The following is a 21,062-nucleotide window of genomic DNA, read 5'->3' as shown; positions in this document are numbered from 1 at the left end:
AGAGGGGGAGATTAGGACACAGACAAGGGGAAGACTGAGTAAAGACATGTGGAAGATGGCCATCTACGGCCAAGAAGAGAAGCCCTCACAAGAAAACAGTTCTGCTGACACCTTGATTTTTGACTTCTAATCTCAAGAACTATGAGGAAATACATGTCCGTACTTCAAGCCATCCAGTCTGTGGTACTTTGTTATAGCAGCCCTAGCAAACTATCCCAGACGGTAACATTCTACATTGGATGGTGTGAGAATTCATGATTGCTCACTGATGGAAGTGAGTAAGTGGGGGACAGGAAAAGCACTTCCTTGCCTCATAATAGAATAGCAGCTAATCAATATAGAAGGAATAATGTAATCAGAATATCACAGTCAGGCATGGTGTCGCATGCCTGTAATCTCAGGACTTTGGGGAGGCAGAGAAAGGAGGATTCCCTGAGGCCAGGAGTTTAAGAACAGCCTGGGCAACATGGCAAGACCGTGTCTCTATTAAAAAAAAAAAAAAATTCAGAGTCTCACTCTGTCACCCAGGCTGGAGGGCAGGCTCGGCCAACTGCAAACTCCGCCTCCTGAGTTCAAGAGATTCTTCTGCCTCAGCCTCCCAACAGCTGGGATTACCGGTGTGTGCCACCATGCACAGCTAATTTTTGTATTTTTAGTAGAGATGGGGTTTCACCATGTTGGCTGGGATGGTCTGACCTGACCTCAGGTGATAAGTCACTGAATCTGGCCTCTCTCTCTCTTTAAAAAAAAAAAAAAAAAAAACCCTGTTCTTGGCTGGGTGCGGTGGCTTACACCTGTATTCCCAGCACTTTGGGAGGCTGATGCTGCTGGTCAGGAGTTCGAGACCAGCTTGGCCAACATGACAAAACCCCATCTCTATTAAAAAATACAAAAAGTAGCCAGGTGTGGTGGCAGGTGCCTGTAATACCAGCTACTCGGGAGGCTGAGGCAGGGAGAATTGCTTGAACCAGGGAGGTAGAGGTTGCAGTGAGCCTGAAGCGAGATCTGGCCACTACACTCCAGCCTGGGCAACACAGTGAGATCCGTCTTGGAAAAAAAATAGGCCTGTACTCTTTTTTTTGTTTGTTTTTTTTGAGACGGAGTTTCACTCTTGTTACCCAGGCTGGAGTGCAATGGCGCGATCTCGGCTCACCGCAACCTCCGCCTCCTGGGTTCAGGCGATTCTCCTGCCTCAGCCTCCTGAGTAGCTGGGATTACAGGCACGCGCCACCATGCCCAGCTAATTTTTTTGTATTTTTAGTAGAGACGGGGTTTCACCATGTTGACCAGGATGGTCTCGATCTGTTGACCTTGTGATCCACCCGCCTCAGCCTCCCAAAGTGCTGGGATTACAGGCTTGAGCCACCGTGCCCGGCCTGGCCTAAACGTCAAAGTGGGAGGCCGAGGCCGGTGGATCACGAGGTCAAGAGATCGAGACCATCCTGGTCCACATGGTGAAACCCCGTCTCTACTAAAAAATACAAAAAATTAGCTGGGCGTGGTGGCACGTGCCTGTAATCCCAGCTACTCAGGAGGCTGAGGCAGGAGAATTGCCTGAACCCAGGAGGCGGAGGTTGCGGTGAGCCGAGATCGCGCCATTGCACTCCAGCCTGGGTAACAAGAGCGAAACTCCGTCACAAAAATAAATAAATAAATAAATAAATAAATAAATAAATAAAATAAACGTCAAAGTTGTGAAGGACAAAGCAAGACTGGAGGAACTACTTCAGATTAAAGCAAACTAAAGAGACACAACTATAATACAACGTGCAGTCCTGGACTGGACAACTGGCAAACATGGAGGGTGGATTAAATCTTACTGTATCAAAGTTAAACTTCCTTGTGGTAATTGTAGTTATGTAAGAAAATAAGACTGCCATCGCACATCTAGTCTACCAATCAATAGCCACTAGTCCCAAGGCCGCCTCCCCTCCCTGGCTATTTAGTGATGAGACAGATGATACCTCCCAGCACTTCCCCCTCGCCCCCTGACATCCTCCCTATCCCTGCTTTAGGGGCTTTTCCTTTCTGACTGTGCCATACCCTCCACCTTCTCCCCTCCTGTCTCCCGGGTTCTACTCGTCCCTGTTCCCTCTGCGCCCCGGTCCTCCCGCTCTGTTCCGCTCGACCCTCCCTGGTTCCTTCCACCTCCCGGCCGCTCCCTTCCCCCTCCAGGTGCGCACCCGCTACTCCTCGCTCTACCGCGCGCTTGCGCTCTACGCCCAAGGGAGCCGGGGCTGCAGAGCTGGAGAAACTTCCGCGGCTCCGGGCGTGGTTGGCTCGGGATCCGGGCTCAGGGTCTACACCCGCGCGGGGCTGAGACAGGTGTCCGCGCTCCCCGCGATGGGCTGCTCCAGCAGCGCCCTCAACAAGGCCGGCGACAGCAGCAGGTTCCCCAGTGGTGAGCAAGGGACCGGCGCCGCACGCGCCGGGGCTGGGGACTCGGGTGGGATGGCTTCCTGGGAGGTCCAAAGGGTGTGCCCCGTGCTCACCCCGCCAGGCAGGGGCCGGGCCTCGTCCAGGAGGGATGCGAGCGGAACCCGGGACAAAGCGCGATTTCCTCCCGAATCTTGAGCGGCGGTGCTGTTACCTGGGGTGCGGCGGCCTTGATGCCTCATGCGCGGGACCGGAGTCTGGGCGCCGGACTCACCCTGTAGGCTGATGGGATCGCGGGGAATTGGTGTTGAAGCTCTAAGGTGGTTAGGCTCGGCATTGCCTTTAACACAGGAGAAGTGTCCCATCAAGGCCTTCTCCCAAGGCCGGAGGCCGTGGCTGACGCCCGCAATCCCAGCACGTTGGGAGGCTGAGGCGGGACAGTCGCTTGAGACAAGAAGTTCGAGACCAACCTGGGTAACAAAGCGAGCTCTTCCACTCCTCGGTCTCAACTAAAACAACAAGAAAAAAGACTTTCCCCCATTTACCCTCCCATTAGCATTTCAGCATCAAAGATGGCAAAAGATGCGGAGAATCCAGACGAGCATTCAGTCCATCGAATAGGTTCCTGCACTCTGAATAGGTCAGACACACTTTCCCCTGTCTTTGGCTTAAGTATCTATTGAGAAGAATGTGCGTGACCAAAAGTTGTCATCACTGACTCTTTCTGAAGAAACTCAACAAGAACAGTTTTGAGCATCTATTGTATAATATCTCAGTGCTTGGCTAGATGCTGGAGATACAAGTGACCCTGTTTATGGAGATTGAGAGTGGAAGAGACAGACAAGAAACACGTGAAACAATTGGCTAAGATTGTTTTCGACAGTGATTAAGTACTGTGAAAAGTATAAAGGCAGATACCCGAATTAGAGAATGACTGGGTTTTACACTCACTTTTCTTAGATGTTGAATGGCTAACATTTTGGACAATGTTATGAAGGTTGAGCAAACTCCCTCAAGCTGGTTTACTGGTTTTCTGCAGGGTGAAATTTAGCGGAGATTGAGTGAATTCCTTTTCGCAGATCTCTTAGCACCTGTGTTACTGCAGTAAGAGAAATCTAAATGTCTTTCTCTCTGATGTTGATAGAGCACACCAGATGATTATGAATGCAAAGCTCAGCCACTGTGTCCTAGTCAAAAATATGTGTTGCTGTTATTTTTGTGCTGTATGATAATTTAGTTCTAGTTTCCATAGATAACAGAAAGCAATGGCAAGTCAGGAAGTAAACAAAAAATTAAAAACAATATAAAAATGATTCCAAACCCCTTCTCACTGACAATAATGTGAAAAGATGGAAAAATTCAGTAACTTTTCTCTTAAAGAGCCCAGAGATTCCATACTCCCAACGAGAGGCCAGAGCAAGGAGCCACTTCTCTGATGCTTCCTGTTTTATGTTATGAAATTAAGTAGAGTTTTGCGTTCTGTTCCATAATAAATTTTTGTGGGTTTCAATATGAAAAACTGAGGGAAAACTAATGCTTCAGGAAGATACATTTTATTATTCTGACTTCTCTTACCCACTGCTGTCCTTCAGTTATCCTAGGAGTAGCATCCTGGTTTAACAAGCAGAGTACTGAGTCATCATTACATAATTTTAAACTGATTAAAACATGTATTTCAGGGAATGTAACTCTTGGGGCAAAAGTATTCAATAGGTGGAATGCAATTTTTAATCCTCTCAGAAAATAATGAATAAACTTATCTTAAAAACATTTTATCACCAATATTGATAACCATTCCACATGAGTTACACTCTTCCATTTTTTATTCTTGCTTTCATTGCTGTTCTGAGTTTTCATAGATGTTGTTATGGAAGAAATGTTAAAACAGCTGACAACCAGTTCTAACCTTTAGAAAATTAATCTAATATGCTACATAAATTGCTCAACACACATGTTAAATCAATGAACAGTTCTATTTGCTTCTGACCTTCGATCAAACAATACTCTCTTGTAATTAGATACTGTTTTGTGTTTGTGAACATTTCACCTTTGTGATCTTGGAGGCCTAATAAATCATTCATTCCTGTTTCTGCAGCTTTAAACTTCTTTAAATCCTATATACACCCCCAAGCATGTGTGTATGTACTTTTAGACAAAAACAGTCCAAGTTTATTACATGTCTGGTACATGCATTTATTCACTGTACTCTCAGTGCCTAACTATGCTTGGCACATAATAGGTCCTCAGTAATTATTTATTGAATGAATACTTCATTTAATCCTTATAACAATGCTCTGACTAAGTATTATGGTTGTCCCGTTTTTACAGATAAAAGTAAATTATTTACCGAAGGTCACAGCCTTCAAAGAATCAGAGCTGGGCTTTGAACTCACATGCTTTGCTGGGCACAGTGGCCCATGCCTATAATCCCAGTGGCTCTGGAGGCTGATGTGGGAAGATTGCTTGATCCCAGGAGTTCAAGGCTGCAGTGAACTATGATTCAGCCACTGCACTTCAGTCTAGACAACAGAGTGAGACTCAATTTAAAAAAGCAAATGAACCTATATGTTTAAGCCAGCTGCTACTAACTAGATTTAAATCTGTTTTTGACTCAGATCACTCTGGATCCCCCTTAGGTGTGTGGTCGTCCACTATAAAAACAATGAAATCAATACAATAAACACATTATACTATGGCTTTTTTTTTTGAGACAGTTTCGGTCTTGTCTAGGCTGGAGTGCGATGGCATGATTTTGGCTCACTGCAACCTCCAACTCCTGGGTTCAAGTGATTCTCCTGCCTCAGCCTACTGAGTAGCTGGGATTACAGGCATGCGCCACTACACCTAACTAATTTTGTATTTTCCATAGAGATGGGGTTTCTCCATGGTGGTCAGCTGGTCTGGAAATCCTGACCTCAGGTGATCCGCCTGACTTGGCCTCCCAAAGTGCTGGTATTACAGGTGTGAGCCACCGAGCCAGGCCTGTACTATATATCTTATTTAGGGATAGAATAATCCCTTATTATGATTCTAAATATTAGTCTAAGCCTTAAATAAGATATATAATGTGTTATACAAATGTTATATATTTGTTTTATTTTTTATTTTAAAAAATTGAGACAGGGTCTTGCTATGTTGCCCAGGCTGGTCTTGAACTCCTGAGTTCAAGTGATCCTCCCACCTTGGCCTCCCAAAGTGCTGGGATTACAGGTGTAAACCACCATGCCCAGCCTATGTTATAAATTTAAATTAGACAGCAACTGCCGGGCCCGGTGGCTCAAGCCTGTAATCCCAGCACTTTGGGAGGCCAAGGCAGGTGGATCACGAGGTCAAGAGATTGAGACCATCCTGGTCAACATGGTGAAACCCCATCTCTACTAAAAATACAAAAAATCAGCTGGGCATGGTGGCGCGTGCCTGTAATCCCAGCTACTCAGGAGGCTGAGGCAGGAGAATTGCCTGAACCCAGGAGGCGGAGGTTTCGGTGAGCCGAGATCGCGCCATTGCACTCCAGCCTGCGTAATGAGCGAAACTCCGTCTCAAAAAAAAAAAAAAAAAAAAAAAAAATTAGACAGCAACTACTAGTAGGTAGACTTTAATCTAGATAGGTAGAAGGTAGAATAATCTATTCCATGGATTATATGGGGACATTTGCCCTGATCCATTAGATACTGAATCTCACAGAGCTTCTTCCTTTTTTTTTTTTTTTTTTTTTGAGGCAGAGTTTCACTCTTGTTACCCAGGCTGGAGTGCAATGGCGCGATCTCGGCTCACCGCAACCTCCGCCTCCTGGGTTCAGGTAATTCTCCTGCCTCAGCCTCCTGGGTAGCTGGGATTACAGGCACGCGCCACCATGCCCAGCTGATTTTTTGTATTTTTAGTAGAGACGGGGTTTCGCCATGTTGACCAGGATGGTCTCGATCTCTTGACCTCGTGATCCACCCTCCCTGGCCTCCCAAAGTGCTGGGATTACAGGCTTGAGCCATCGCGCCCGGCCCTAGAGCTTCTTCCTATCACCTCCTAAGATGACTGACCAGATAGGTGTGTGTGTTGGGAAGAACAGAGGTGGAGACTCCAATTGTAAACAGCAAAGTGTAGAACCAATACCAAAGTGCTACTCAAAGTGTAGGACAGTGCCTAACATGTGGTAGTCACACATCGATTTTTATGAAGTGCCCTGAAATGTGTGAGGAAAGAGGCTTTTCTTTCCAAAGGATAATTAGACAGATTGAGTTTGGAATTTCTTGTGTTTACAGAAGCAAGTTTTAAATAGTAGGGCAATTTCTGTTCTTTTGAGTGTCCCAAGGATCCAATACAATCTGAGCAGAAAGATTTTTTTTTTTTTTTGAGATGGAGTCTTGCTGTGTCGCCAGGCTGGAGTGCAGTGGTGCAATCTCAGCTCACTACAACCGCTGCTTCCTGGATTCAAGCAATTCTTCCACCTCAGCCTCCCGAGTAGCTGGGACTACAGGTGCATGTCACCATGCCCAGCTAATTTTTGTATTTTTAGTAGAGATGGGTTTTCACCATGTTGGCCAGGATGATCTTGATCTCTTGACCTTGTGATCCGACCGCCTCGGCCTCCCAAAGTGCTGGGATTACAGGCATGAGCCACCGCGCCTGGCCTGAACAGAAATATTTCATTGACTTCACAGAACTTAATGTGCCCAAAGTTGTCTAGATGTTCACATCCAAACCTTCCTCCCAGTACCTCTAGCTCTCTGCTAACATGGATAATCACTGCTCCATTCTCCTAATATACATGTGATCTGTTTTGGCAGGCTTCTTCCCCAGGTGTTACCTCCTAAGCACCAAACATGGACAAAGTAAATAGGTGGTAATTATTGACAAGTTCATTGCTAGGTTAATGTGTACATTTCCACTGACAACTATAATCATTTGTTTGTTCTAACCTGAACTTTCACTAGCTGCTTGCTGGCTGTGCTGCCCAGGCAATCGGATGAGGCTTGAATTTCACACAGTTCTGTGAAGTGTTCTTTGTACTGGAGTGATACCTTCAGTCTTCACCCAATATTTCACACTGTGACACTAGTTAGGTCATCTGGTCCTAACTAGACAAAGGTTTTCCTTTTGAATTGAAGAACAAACATCATTAACATTAAACTTAATTTGTACAGGCTTTTCTTGCATATAAAAATTGTACATGCCGGGCGCGGTGGCTCAAGCCTGTAATCCCAGCACTTTGGGAGGCCGAGGCGGGTGGATCACGAGGTCGAGAGATCGAGACCATCCTGGTCAACATGGTGAAACCCCGTCTCTACTAAAAGTGCAAAAAATTAGCTGGGCATGGTGACACGTGCCTGTAATCCCAGCTACTCAGGAGGCTGAGGCAGGAGAATTGCCTGACCCCAGGAGGCGGAGGTTGCGGTGAGCCGAGATCGCGCCATTGCACTCCAGCCTGGGTAACAAGGGCGAAACTCTGTCTCAAAAAAAAAAAAAAAAAAAAAAAAAATTGTACAAATGGGATTTTTTTTTCTTTCAAGTATGTGCCTTTGTGTCCTTTCTGGAATCTGGCACATAGAGAGCACTTGGTATGTCTTTGCAGTAGGCCTGGAGATTGCATACAGCTAATTAAAATGGAATTTTTAAAACTACATATATGGTTCAAAAATGTGAAAATATTTGGAAAAGGCAGGGCATGAAAAGTACACCTCCCTCCCTGTCCTCATCATCTGTTTAGTTTGAATCACACCATTGAATCACTTATTATTTTAGGTTTTTTGGGTATATTCTTCCAAAGTTTCTTTACACATTGCAAATATTATTTCTTTCTCTCGTCTTTATTTATAAAACGTAGTGTTCTATACCCATGGTTCCTCACTTTTTTCAGCTAACACTATGGAGATTTTTTCATATTGATATATAGAGAACTTCTTTCTCCTTTTTTGTGCCTGCATAATAATCTGCTCCTTGATTTATTTAACCAGTCCTCTCTTGAGGGCCATTTGATTTGTTTCCAGTCTTTTCCTGTTGCAGACAAGCCTGCCGTGAATTCCTCTGTGCCTACATCATTTTGAATGTGTGCAAGTATATCTGTAGGACAATTTCCCAGAAGTGGCATTACTAGGTCAAAGGGTGTATGCATTGATGATTTTGATAGATAACTGCCTAATTGTGTTCTGTAAGAGCTGAACCAGTTTACAGTGTCATCAACAATAAATTAAATCTTTTTCTAAAATGGAAAATGTTCAGATGTTTGTGTAGCCACATTGAAATATAGACATGGGACAGAAGTCAAAAGACAAGGTCAAGAGCACGCACTTGGTTTCAGGTGCTCTAGTTCATGATCTTATTTAATCCTTGCAATAGCCTTAAAACATAAACATTAGTTGCACCAAATACAGCTAGAAAACAGAAGCTTAGTGCGGATAAGTCACTTGCCCAGGATCTCAGACCTAGTTAGTCTCATAAGCTTACTAGATGGATGGATGGATGGATAGATGGATGGATGGACCTGGGGCACACGGCTAACGTGCGTGACTCTGAAGCTCCTGTTGTTTTCACAACTTCCAGTTCCATCTGGGATCTTGTCCTAGTTCTGCTGGAAATTTGTAGTGTGACCTTATACATAGACCAAATGCAAGCAGCTGAGTGTGGTAGCTCACAAGTGTCATCCCAGCTACTTGGAAGGCTGAGGCAGGAGAATCAGGATGTCAAGTACCCTTGTACTCCAGCCTGGACAACAGAGTGAGACTTCTCTCTAAAGAAAATAAACTTTGGGAGGCCGAGGCAGGTGGATCTTTGGGAGGCCGAGGCGGGTGGATCACAAGGTTGAGAGATCGAGACCAACCTGGTTAACATGGTGAAACCCCGTCTCTACTAAAAATACAAAAAAATTAGCTGGGCATGGTGGCGCGTGCCTATAATCCCAGCTACTCAGGAGGCTGAGGCAGGAGAATTGCCTGAACCCAGGAGGCGGAGGTTGAGGTGAGCCGAGATCGCGCCATTGCACTCCAGCCTGGGTAACAAGAGCGAAACTCCGTCTCACAAAAAAAAAAAAAAAAAAAAAAAAGAAAATAAAAATGGCAACCAATAACTATTGGGTAGTTGGATGGGTGAATGGATGACTGGCAGAGATGGGGATTCAGGGAGATAAGGGTATTACTCAGAAAAGCCGAGGAAAAATTGGGACCTAAAGAGTAGCAGAAAATGAAAGGTAGCATTGGCCAAGATGGGCTTGGAAAGAGAGTGTTGGGTTGCAAGGGAGGGCCTCCTAGCTATGCAGGAAAAGGTTAACACAGTAAAACGACATTGGATTGTCTATCTTTAAGTCATGCTTCTGGGCTGGGTGTATTGGCTCACACGTGTAATCCCAGCACTTTGGGAGGCCAAGGCAGGTGGATCACCTGAGGTCAGGAGTTCGAAATCAGCCTGATCAACATGATGAAACCCTGTCTTTACTCAAAATACAAAAATTTGCTGGATATGGTAGCATCTGGTGGTAGCTGGGACCTATAATTCTAGCTACTTGGGAGGCCAAGGCAGGAGAATTGCTTGAACTCAAGAGGTGGAGGTTGCAGTGTGCAGAGATCATGCCATTGTGCTCCAGCCTGGGTGACAAGAGGAAAACTCTGTCGAAAAAAAAGAACAAAAAACAAAAAATTCATGTTTCTGTAAGGTGGCCCCACATCCAGCTCGTGTATACAGTTTCCCTTCTAAGTTAATGTTTTACAGTATCAAGTTGAAAACCCTGAATAAGCGTATGTGTTACTGAAAGTCTCACCAAAGCTGATAAAAACTTGACTGGCTTCTAATCCTGGAGTGTGTAAGTGAAAGTAGTACTAGGTGATTTTTTTTCCCCTTTTTTAGAGACAGGGTCTTGCTCTGTTGCCCAGGCTGGAGTGCAGTGGTACAGTCATAGCTCACTGCAGCTTGGACTACTGGCCCAAATTATCCTTCCACCTCAGTCTCCTAAAGTACTGGGATTACAGGCATGAGCCACTATGCCCATGGTAATTTTTTTTTTTTTTTTTTTTTGAGACGGAGTTTCACTCTGTCACCCAGGCTGGAGTGCAGTGGCATGATCTTGACTCACTGCAACCTCTGCCTCCCAGGTTCAAGCAATTCTCCTGCCTCAGCCTCCCAAGTAGCTGGGACTACAGGTGTGTGCCACCACGCCAGGTGAGTTTTTTTGTATTTTTAGTAGAGACGGGGTTTCACTGTGTTAGCCAGAATGGTCTTAATTTCCTGACCTCATGATCCACCCGCCTTGGCCTCCCAAAGTGCTGGAATTACAGGCGTGAACCACCATGCCTGGCCTGGTAATTTTTTTTTTTTTAAAGCAAAACGCCAGACTACAGCTCTCCAGGTATATGAATGTCTTGAAAGTCCTGTAATGACCCCAGAAGCTTCTTCACCCATCTCAGGGCTATTGTTCACAGTCCTTGAACCACTTCTTGGGAAATGCCTTCGGGCTCTCAAGTTCACTCTTTGTATATATATTTGAGGGTGTGTGAGCTTTGTCCTTTAAGGATGAATATTGAAAAAAACAACAATCCACACTGTTTTTATTTTATTTACTTTTTTTTCTTTTTTTTTTTGGTAGAGACTGGTTCTCACTATGCTACCCAGGCTGGTCTTCAACTCCTGGCTTCAAGCAAACCTAATACTTCAGTCAGCCTCCCAAAGTGCTGGGATTATAGGCATGAGCCACTGTGCCCAGCCCCACACTGTTTTTAGCAGCTAACCCCCGCTAGGAGTTAAGCTTTATAAAGGTGGGTGAAATAAGACAGGCAATGCTGGTGTGCATTATATAGTACTACCTAAGTTGTTATATCAGAGTTTCCAAGCCTGTGAGAATGGATTACAGCCATGCCAGCATTTCTCCTAGCCTTTAGGGCAGCCAGGTGGGATCTTGACTGCCTGAGCCATCTGGAAATGGCTTCCTCCATTTGTGGCAGTGTGATGCACAAATATATTTTATGTATGTCATGACACTGAAAAGATCAGGAAGTGTTGGTGGCCAGGTGGTAAAACTCCATCTCTACTAAGCCACAGACACCAGCCTTTGTACTCATGACAGAGTGAAACACAGACACAGTGACCCAGCCTGGAGAGCAGTGACATCGCATTGGTGACATGGGTCTGTCTGCCCCTTTTAGAGTGCAAAGTAGAGCAAGTATTGACCTTTTTTTGTGAGATCGAGTCTCTCGCTCTGTCACCCAGGCTGGAGTGCAGTGGGGCCATCTCGGTTCACTACAGCTTCTGCCTGCTAGGTTCAAGTGATTCTCTTGTCTCAGCCTCCCAAGTAGTAGGGATTTCAGGCACCCACCACCATGCCCAACTAATTTCTGTATTTTTTTGTACAGACAGGATTTCCCTATGTTGGCCGGGCTGGTCTCGAACTCCTGACCTCAAGCGATTTGCCCACTTTGGCCTCCCAAAGTGCTGGGATTACAGGCAAGAGCCACCATGCTCAGCTGTATTAACTTTAATTTCAGAAGAGAAATTAGAAGGGCTCTTTTCTTCTCTTTGATGTAGCCAAGGCAGAGGCTTAGCAAACACAACTAATTCTGTGAAATGAAGAAAGTTTGGGGAAAAAATCTCCCTCCCTAGTGTGTAGCTCACTTAGACTAGCTCAGGCCTTTGATTTATGGCTAAATCAGTATCCTTATATTATCTCTTGTGCTGACCATGGCATGTTAGTGTGAGGAGAGAGACCATACTAAGATAGGCAACAATACCTGTGGAGAATGAAGGACATCGTCATCCAGCAGTTCTGTATGTTCATATAAGATTGTTCAATCCAGTTCATTCTCTCCAAGTAGCTCCTGGTTGCCTTTCTCTGGTGACTCCATAGGTAACCTAAGCATCTGGGGATTTTGTTAAAATACAGAAGAATCTGGTTCAGATTCTGGGGTGGAGCCCAAGATTCAACATTAAAAAAAAAAAGAAAAAAAATCCCAGGTCATGCTGATGCTGATGATGTAGGCTCTGAGACCACAATTTGATTTTTATTTTTTTTTATTTTTTTAAAGACAGGGTTTCACCATGTTGGTCAGGCTGGTCTTGAACTCCCAACCTCAGGTGTTCTGCCCGCCTTGGCCTCCAAAGTGCTTGGATTACAGGCGTGAGCCACCACGCCTGACCTCACAATTTGATTTTAAAAGCAGCTAAATCTTCAAAGTGGAATCAAACTTCCTTGGGCTTAAGCCTAAGCTGTGCCACTCACTAGCTGTGTGCCCCTCTTAGATAAAGATGCCATAATGGTTGAGTATGGTGGCTTACACCTGTAATCCCAGCGCTTTACAAGGCCAAGGCAGGAGGGTCGCTTGAGACCAGGAGTTTCAGACCAGCCTGGGTCTCAAACATAGTGAGGCCCTGTCTCTATTAAAAAAAAAAAAAAAGGTACCATAATTTTCTCAACTACATAATGGTGGTAGCAATAGATTTTCTTTATGGAGCTGTTGGGGATATTGAATGAGGTAATCTATACAAAGCTCCAGGCTCCGTGCCTTAATGAATGTCAACCACTGTTCCCTTTCTCAGAGAAGTAAGATGGCAAGGCCCATTTGGGTTGCGAAGTGTCATTATATATACAGACAGAGACATCATCTTCCTTTCTGTCTCCTTTCCTTGTTCAGTGAGATGGGATTTTATAGACTAGATTTCTATGCAAATATTGGATTCCCTTGTGCTAATAATGACTATCTATCAATGAAACTGTCTTTTTCAGTGGTGAATACTGTCAATAATTTCAAAAGTGATGTTTTGTGCTATCATGTTTTTGAAATAAGAGTTATCTTGCAGGATTCTAAAAGAAATGAAAGAAAATAAAATTGGGAAAGCATATCTGAAGGAGACAACTCTTTGTTATGGTTTGATGACGGACTTGCCTCTGTAGCTCTTAAATGTCAGCCTTTCCCTTAGGCAAATGTCCACATCTCTATGCAAGTTCAACAATTGTTCCAAGAGTGCATTTCTTTTCTTTCTTTTTTTTTTTGAGATGGAGTCTCACTCTGTTGCCATGCTGGAGTATAGTGGAACGATCTTGGCTCACTGTAACCTCTGACTCCCTGGTTCAAGCGATTCTCCTGCCTCAGCCTCCCAAGCAACTGGGATTACAGGCATGTGCCACCAAACCCAGCTAATTTTTGTATTTTTAGTAGAGACAGGGTTTCACTATGTTGGCCAAGATGGTCTCGATCTCCTGACCTTGTGATCCACCCTCCTTGGCCTCCCAAAGTACTAGGATTACAGGCATGAGCCACCGTGTCTGGCTCCAAGAGTACATTTCTAATTACATGTTCTTGTTTCTCTCTCTCTCTCTCTCTGTCTCTCTTTCTTTTTACAAAGATGAGGTCTCACTGTGTTGCCCAGGCTCATTTCAAACTCCTAGGCTCAAACAATTCTCCCATCTTAGCCTCCCAAAGCATTGGGATTACTGGCGTGAGCCATCTAGCCTGTTCTTATTTCTCTATATTTAAATTTCAACATTAAATTTGTCTTCAAACTTCATTGCATTTGCTTTTTGATGGTCAAAACAAATTCTAGATATGTAAATTCAGGTGCTTTTATTAAAAAAGAGAAGTGGTCTGACTGATTTTTATTTACCCTCAAAGAATTTTTTGGCTGATGGTTTTATACATCAGTTACATGGAATACAGCTTAAGTTTGCCTTTCTGCAAAATGAGTGCCCTGTTAGCATCTACTGGCTGATGGAATGCACACTTGGGGATTAGTATTTGTGCCATGGTGCACAAGACAGTGTTTGTACATGCTTCAATGTGGGAAAAGAGCAAAAACATCTAGAATAACCCTGCTCCACAAATGTTGATTGGATGGCTGGATGAAGGATAGAATGGAATTGCGGTAAAAGCAGAGTAAGAAAATGAGAAGGAAGGTGAGTGGACTCCTCCCCTGGAGTTGACTTATGCTACATTCTTGGTTCCAAAACCTCAAAAGCTCCAAGAATCTAGACATGGTGGCAGCAAGGAAAAAATCCCAGGACCCCCTTCCTTACAAATTTGCTCAAAAACCCAGCAGACAGGGCAGTGAAGTCTTTAGGATGTCCAATATGGCAGTCATAGGAAATACTGACAAGATTTTCTTTTTGTCGGGTAGAAGCTTTTCATTTCTGATTAGGGTAATGAAGTGAGTTGAAAAGCTTCCACCATAACGTGAATTTCAGGTATGTCAGCTCTAGTTCTAATCCCTTCTGTAATGTTGCCTAGTATTTCGTTTCTTTGTGTGCCTATCACAAAGGTACTTACAACGAGAGTTCTGTTAGTTCAGCTGTCACAGTGAATTTGTGCATGGGTCAATTTATAACAGAATCAAGAGAGATAATGAGCACCAAAGGATTAGACTCAGAGCAGAGTATGATTTGACGAAATGTGGGGTTCAGAAAACAGACACATCTTTGAACAAATTCAGATATGAAAACAATGCATCTGTCTGCAATATTTATTACATAATAACATAGATTAGGCATAGAGTGTTTCCTGTTTGTGGACAAAAATATATCTTATTGCTTTTCTTTTTCTTTCTTTTTTTTTTTTTTAAAGACAGGCTTTCACCATGTTGGTCAGGCTGGTCTTGAACTCTCGACCTCAGGTGATCCGCCCACCTTGGCTTCCAAAGTGCTTGGATTACAAGCGTGAGCCGCTATACCCGGCCTCTTATTGCTTTTCAAGTTAGCCTGCTAGAATAAATGATGTCGCACCTTTTTCTACCTTGAGGAGGTATGTCGAGGATTCACAAAGTCATATGGACAGAGTGTGTGAAAATACTTGGGTAAGAGGTTATGTATAGCCACCAAGTTGTGCTTAATGAATGGAGTAGCTATTTGAATTTCCCTGAAGACAGTAAACCCTGGAATACCAGGGACCACATTTTCCTCTTTTTTTTTTTTTTCTTTTTGCTTTTGAGATAGGGTCTCTGTTGCCCAGGCTGCAATGCAGTGACACAATCATGGCTTACTGTGTCCTTGACCTCTGGGGCTTAAGCAGTCCTCCTGCCTCAGCCTCCTGAGTTGTTGAGACTACAGGTGCATGCTACCATGCCCAGCTAATCCAAATCTTACTTGTTACCTGCTAGAACCCCTGTGCCCACCCAGATCTTGCCTGTAGTATGCACTTGATAAAAATGTGATGAATAAGTGAAATCAAAACAAGCAAACAGAATGAAACATTTATTTATTTTTTATTTTTTATTTTTTATTTTTTTTGAGACGGAGTTTCGCTCTTGTTACCCAGGCTGGAGTGCAATGGCGCGATCTCGGCTCACCGCAACCTCCGCCTCCTGGGTTCAGGCAATTCTCCTGCCTCAGCCCCCTGAGTAGCTGGGATTACAGGCACGTGCCACCATGCCCAGCTAATTTTTTGTATTTTTAGTAGAGACGGGGTTTCACCATGTTGACCGGGATGGTCTCGATCTCTTGACCTTGTGATCCACCCACCTCGGCCTCCCAAAGTGCTGGGATTACAGGCGTGAGCCACTGCGCCCGGCCCCCAGAATGAAACATTTATAAACAAATTATCAGTGGCCTTTATTAACACCAGTCAGGTTTAGTGAAATCATTGCTAAAGTTATAAGTACCTTCCTTCCTTCCTTCCTTCCTTCCTCCCTCCCCTCCCCTCTCCTCCTCTCCTCTCCTCTTTTCTTTTCTTCTCTTTCTATGAAGTTTCACCCTTGTGGCCCAGGCTGGAGTGCAATGGTGCCATCTCAGCTCACTGCAACCTTCGACTCCTGAGTTCAAGTGATTCTGCCGCCTCAGCCTCCTGAATAGCTGGGATTACAGGGGTCCACCACCAGCCTGACTAATTTTTTTTATTTTTAGTTTCACCATGTTGGCCAGGCTGGTCTTGTACTCCTGACCTCAGGTGATCCACCCACCTCAGCCTCCCAAAACGCTGGGATTACAGGTGTGATGTAATCACACCATGTCCAGCCTACTTTTCTATTACTTATCAATAATCATATTTTAAACTATACCATGATAGCAATACAATTTCGTAGGTCAATACCGACAGCTTCATAGTGTTTAGGAGACTGTATCTAAGCCCTTTAATGTTGCAAGTTAGCTTTTCTGTTGCTAATTTAGCTATAGTTCATTGACAGGTTACTCCTGGTACTCAATGGACCTTTGTAAAATTAAAAAGAGGCCTTCCCCACCATCAACACATGCACCCTTGCAGATGCCCCAGACTGGAGTTCTGCCCCGTGCAGTGAGAAGCTTGTATAGCTGTGCCCTGCGTCTGTGTTTAGTGACTAAATTCTCGTGTCAGATACCATGCTGGGCAGATTACACGCATTATGCACTCGGTCAATTCTCCTAACAAGCCTGAAAGGCAAACAATATCCACACTTTACAGACAAGGCAACTGAGATCCAGAGAGGTTAGGAACTAACTTGCCTGGACTGCACAGTTAAGTAAATGTCAGAGTCAGGATGCACACCCAGCGTCAGAACAGTCTGAATGCCCTGCTTTGGCTAGAGGGAAGGGAGGGAAATCAAACACAAAAAAAATGTACTCCCTTCAGCAGCTCAAGGGTAAGAATAAGCTGAGGGTTATGTAATCTGAAGCCAGAAGAGGAAGCTTTAGTGGTAGTTGTAGACTTTATTGTGTTCTCTGAGAGGTGGTTCACGACAACTATTTGTTTTCCAATCTTTTTATTTATTTCCTCTATCTAATCTTTCTTCTTCTTCGTCGTCTTCTTTTTTTTGAGACAGAGTCTTGCTCTGTTGCCCAGGCTGGAGTGTAGTGGCATTGTGATTTTGGCTCACTGTAACCACTGTCTCCCAGGTTTAAGCAATTCTCCTGCCTCAGCCTCCCAAGTAGCTGGGATTACAGACACTTGCCATCACAGCCAGCTAATTTTTTTGTATTTTTTCAGTAGAGATGGGGTTTCACCATGTTGGCCAGGCTGGTCTTGAACTCCTGACTTCAAGTGATTCACCTGCCTCAGCCTCCCAAAGTGCTGGGATTACAGGTGTGAGCCACCGCTCCCAGCCTAATCTTTCTTCTTTCACAGAAAGGTACCAATATTGGAATGAATAAAATCACCTTACTTTTCTGTTTGTGCATCCTAATTTCTTTCTCTCTCTCTCTCTCTCTTTCTTTTGATTTTGTTTTTTGAGACAGGGTCTCGCTCTGTCGCCCAGGCTGGAGTGCAGTGGCGCAATCATGACACACTGTGATGCTCAAGCTATCCTTCCATCTCAGCCCCCTGAGTAGCTGGGACTACAGCCAGCACCACTATACCCAGCTAATTTTAAATTTTTTTTGTAGAGACAAGGTTTTGCCATGTTGTCCAGGGTGGTCTCGAATTTCTGGGCTCAGGTGATCCACCTGCCTTGGCCTCCCGAAGTGCTGGGATTACAAGTGTGAGCCACCACCCCAGACACTGTACATCTAATTTCATCCTTGTTTGGGCCACTTTGGGAGTTATAACAATAGTGATGCTAAGATTGACAAGATTAGTGGGTACTAGTCTCTGCACTAGTTATTTCTGAGTATTATCTCATGTAATCCTCAAGACAGTTCCCTGGTTCAGTATTAACACTATTCCCACTTTACAGGTGATGAAACTGAGGCAGAGAGAGGTTTAATAAGGCTATTAAATGCAGGAACGGGGTTAAAATCCGCTACACTATAGGTGTACTTTTCAAGGTCATAAGGTGTCTGTTCTCTTAGAGCAGAATTTCTCTTCTGTCACATAGGAAAAAGAACTTCTGAGTTATTCCTTCAGAGCTACTGCGTCTGAAACACAGTCATTTCAAAATTTAGAGTGCAATCAATCAATATAAATTACAAAGTAATTGTGGTCCTGCCCCTCTAGTTTTTTTCTCTATGTTGTATGTTTATGATCATTTTGAAGGTATTATATGTCCTTTGGGCTACCATGAAAAAATGTTAAAAGACAATGACATTTTTTTGGTAAAGTTTCCCTACTTGATTGACTATTTTCAGATTGTATTTACAGAAGTGTACATTGTGAACACTTGCCTACTTCCAATGTACCAGGAAGATTGGAAAAGTTACATAAGAATGAAGATGGGCTGGACTGGGCAACATAGAAAAACTCTGTCTCTAAAAAAATTTATAACTTAGGCTGGCATGATGGCATATGTCTGTAGTCCCAGCTACTTGGGAGGCTGAAGTGGGAGGATCACTTCAGCCTGGGAGGTCGAAGCTGCAGTGAGCTATGGTCATGCCACTGCACTCCAACCTGGTGACAGAGTGAGACTCTGTCTCAACAACAACAGCAAAAGAATGAAAGTGAATGGATATTGTGATCATGCGTATAAATCTCCTAGCTATGGCAAAAATGGACAGATCGCTTAGACACCTCTGACACCATTGTGGAGAAATTAATTTTCTTTTTTTCTTTTTTTTTTTTTTTTGAGACGGAGTTTCGCTCTTGTTACCCAGGCTGGAGTGCAATGGCGCGATCTTGGCTCACCGCAACCTCCGCCTCCTGGGTTCAGGCTATTCTCCTGCCTCAGCCTCCTGAGTAGCTGGGATTACAGGCACGTGCCACCATGCCCAGCTAATTTTTTGTATTTTTAGTAGAGACGGGGTTTCACCATGTTGACCAGGATGGTCTCGATCTATTGACCTCGTGATCCACCCGCCTTGGCCTCCCAAAGTGCTGGGATTACAAGCTTGAGCCACCGCGCCCGGCCGAGAAATTAATTTTCTCAAAATTTCGCAAAGCTTTTTGTTGGGGGAGAAAACTTTGATAGCATAATATATTTTTCAAAATGTAAAATTGTATGGGTGTGTTTTGGGTGTGTCGGCACATTTTTTTCCGCACAATTTGTGGAAAATGATGCCTTTAGAATGTACTCATGACTGCCACAGGTAGATGAAAATAGTTTGTCTCATTTAACCGACAGTACTAATCACTGTAATAACTATTTTACCAGAAAATAAAATTTGGCAGCCATCTGTGATTAGTGCATTAACACATTTCCTGGTTTATTCCCTGAGGCAGTTATCACCAGAACATCCTTCTTGTGATACCTAAATGCGTTGTCTTCTCATGATGAATTTGTTTTTAGACCTGAGAAATCACCTTGATTAAATCGCCTTACTTGCAATTACTTTGAAGGCTTCATTCATGAAGAGGCAGGAGTGGGAGGTGAAAGACAGCCCTCTCTCAGTTCTGTCATATGGGCCCCCGAAGCCCACAGCTGGTGCTGAGTCTCATCAGGTTGTTCTTGAGTTCTGCTTCTCTACTTCCGGTTCTAATCCCTCTCTGCAGGAGGTTTCATACCTACTCCCCAAGGCAGGGTGGGGATGCAGATGCTCACACACACACACATGCCCCCGACACTACCCTCCTTATTTCCCCCCCTTATCACAGGAGTCTATGCAAAAACTACCCCTTTCTCTAAACGCAAAACAAATTTGTTAATAAAAGAGCTCAGCTGCAGGCTGTTACATGTATTTCTAGCCAAGATTGATACATCCAACAGCCTCCCGGATTTGCTACCAGGATGTACCATCTACAACCATCTCCAAGATGCCGTGCCCCAGCACGAGCAGTTCATGTCTCTCTCACTGGCCCAAATCCATCTATCCCCCCACCTCCTCCCCAAAACACGTATTTTTAGAGACAGGGTCTCAGTCTCTTGCCGAGGCTGAGTGCAGTGGTACGATCACAGCTCACTGCAGCCTCGAACTCCTGGGTTTAAGTGATCGTCCCACTTCAGCCTTCTAAGTAGCTGGTGTTACAGGTACACATCGTCATGCCCAACTAATTTAGATTTTTTTTTTTTTTTTTCTGGTGGCATTTTTTTTTTTTTTTTTGAGACGGAGTTTCACTCTTGTTACCCAGGCTGGAGTGCAATGGCACGATCTCGGCTCACTGCAACCTCCGCCTCCTGCGTTCAGGCAATTCTCCTGCCTCAGCCTCCTGAGTAGCTGGGACTACAGGCACGTGCCACCATGCCCAGCTGCTTTTTTGTATTTTTAGTAGAGACGGGGTTTCACCATGTTGACCAGGATGGTCTCGATCTCTCGACCTCGTGATCCACCCCCCTCAGCCTTCCAAAGTGCTGGGATTACAGGCTTGAGCCACCGCCCCCGGCCTGGATTTTTTTTTGTAGAGATCAGGTCTCACTATATTGCCTAGGCTGGTCTTGAGCTCTTGGCCTCAAGTGATGCTCCAGCCTTAGCCTCCCAGAGTGCTGGGATTACAGGTATGCTGTGCCCGGCCTATCCTATATTTTCTATCTCCAGCATTCTTGCTATAAACCAGTGTTTTTCTAGATCCTCTCCCTCTCTCTCTTCAGCCCTAAACTGTCATTACATCCAGTCACTTAATTTCTCATTTCTGAGTTCTATTTGCTTGTGTCATTGGACACATTGACTTCTGTGTTGCCCACCTCTAATTCATTCTCCAGAGGGAGGTTTTTAAGATCCAGATTGGATTGATTCATTTCTCTGCTCACAATTCTTTATGATCTTTTATTTATTTTTGTATTTTAAAAATGATTAGTTTTTGAAGGTATAATTGACATACAATAAACTGTACATATTTATAGTGTACATTTTAGTAAACTCTGGTGTATCTACACCACAGAAGCATCAGCACAATCAAGATTGTGCCCCTTTGAAATCTACACCCTCCCCTCGCCGCCCCGCCATCTACCCAATCCCAGTCTCCAGAGAGCCACCGTTCTGCTTTCTATCACTGTAGATAAGTTGGTATTTT

The 21,062-nt window shown here is 44.3% G+C and overlaps 1 protein-coding gene across 2 annotated transcripts in view; it reads left to right on the top strand.

The window, feature by feature from the left end:
* Positions 1-1,994: 1,994 nt before the first annotated feature.
* The window catches only part of ERICH5 (glutamate rich 5), a 37,287-nt gene continuing 18,219 nt past the window's right edge, over positions 1,995-21,062 (top strand). For both annotated transcript variants that reach the window (XM_074386821.1, XM_003943040.3), the window contains exon 1: positions 1,995-2,401. In XM_074386821.1, the coding sequence (XP_074242922.1) occupies positions 2,344-2,401 (58 nt within the window). In that variant the 5' untranslated portion in view covers positions 1,995-2,343. The remainder of the gene's footprint in view (positions 2,402-21,062) is intronic.

The sequence above is a fragment of the Saimiri boliviensis genome, chromosome 15 (assembly GCF_048565385.1).
Source record: "Saimiri boliviensis isolate mSaiBol1 chromosome 15, mSaiBol1.pri, whole genome shotgun sequence".
Taxonomy (NCBI): domain Eukaryota; kingdom Metazoa; phylum Chordata; class Mammalia; order Primates; family Cebidae; genus Saimiri; species Saimiri boliviensis.
The sequence above is the reverse complement of the archived record's forward strand: the minus strand, read 5'-3'. Positions and strand labels throughout refer to the sequence as shown.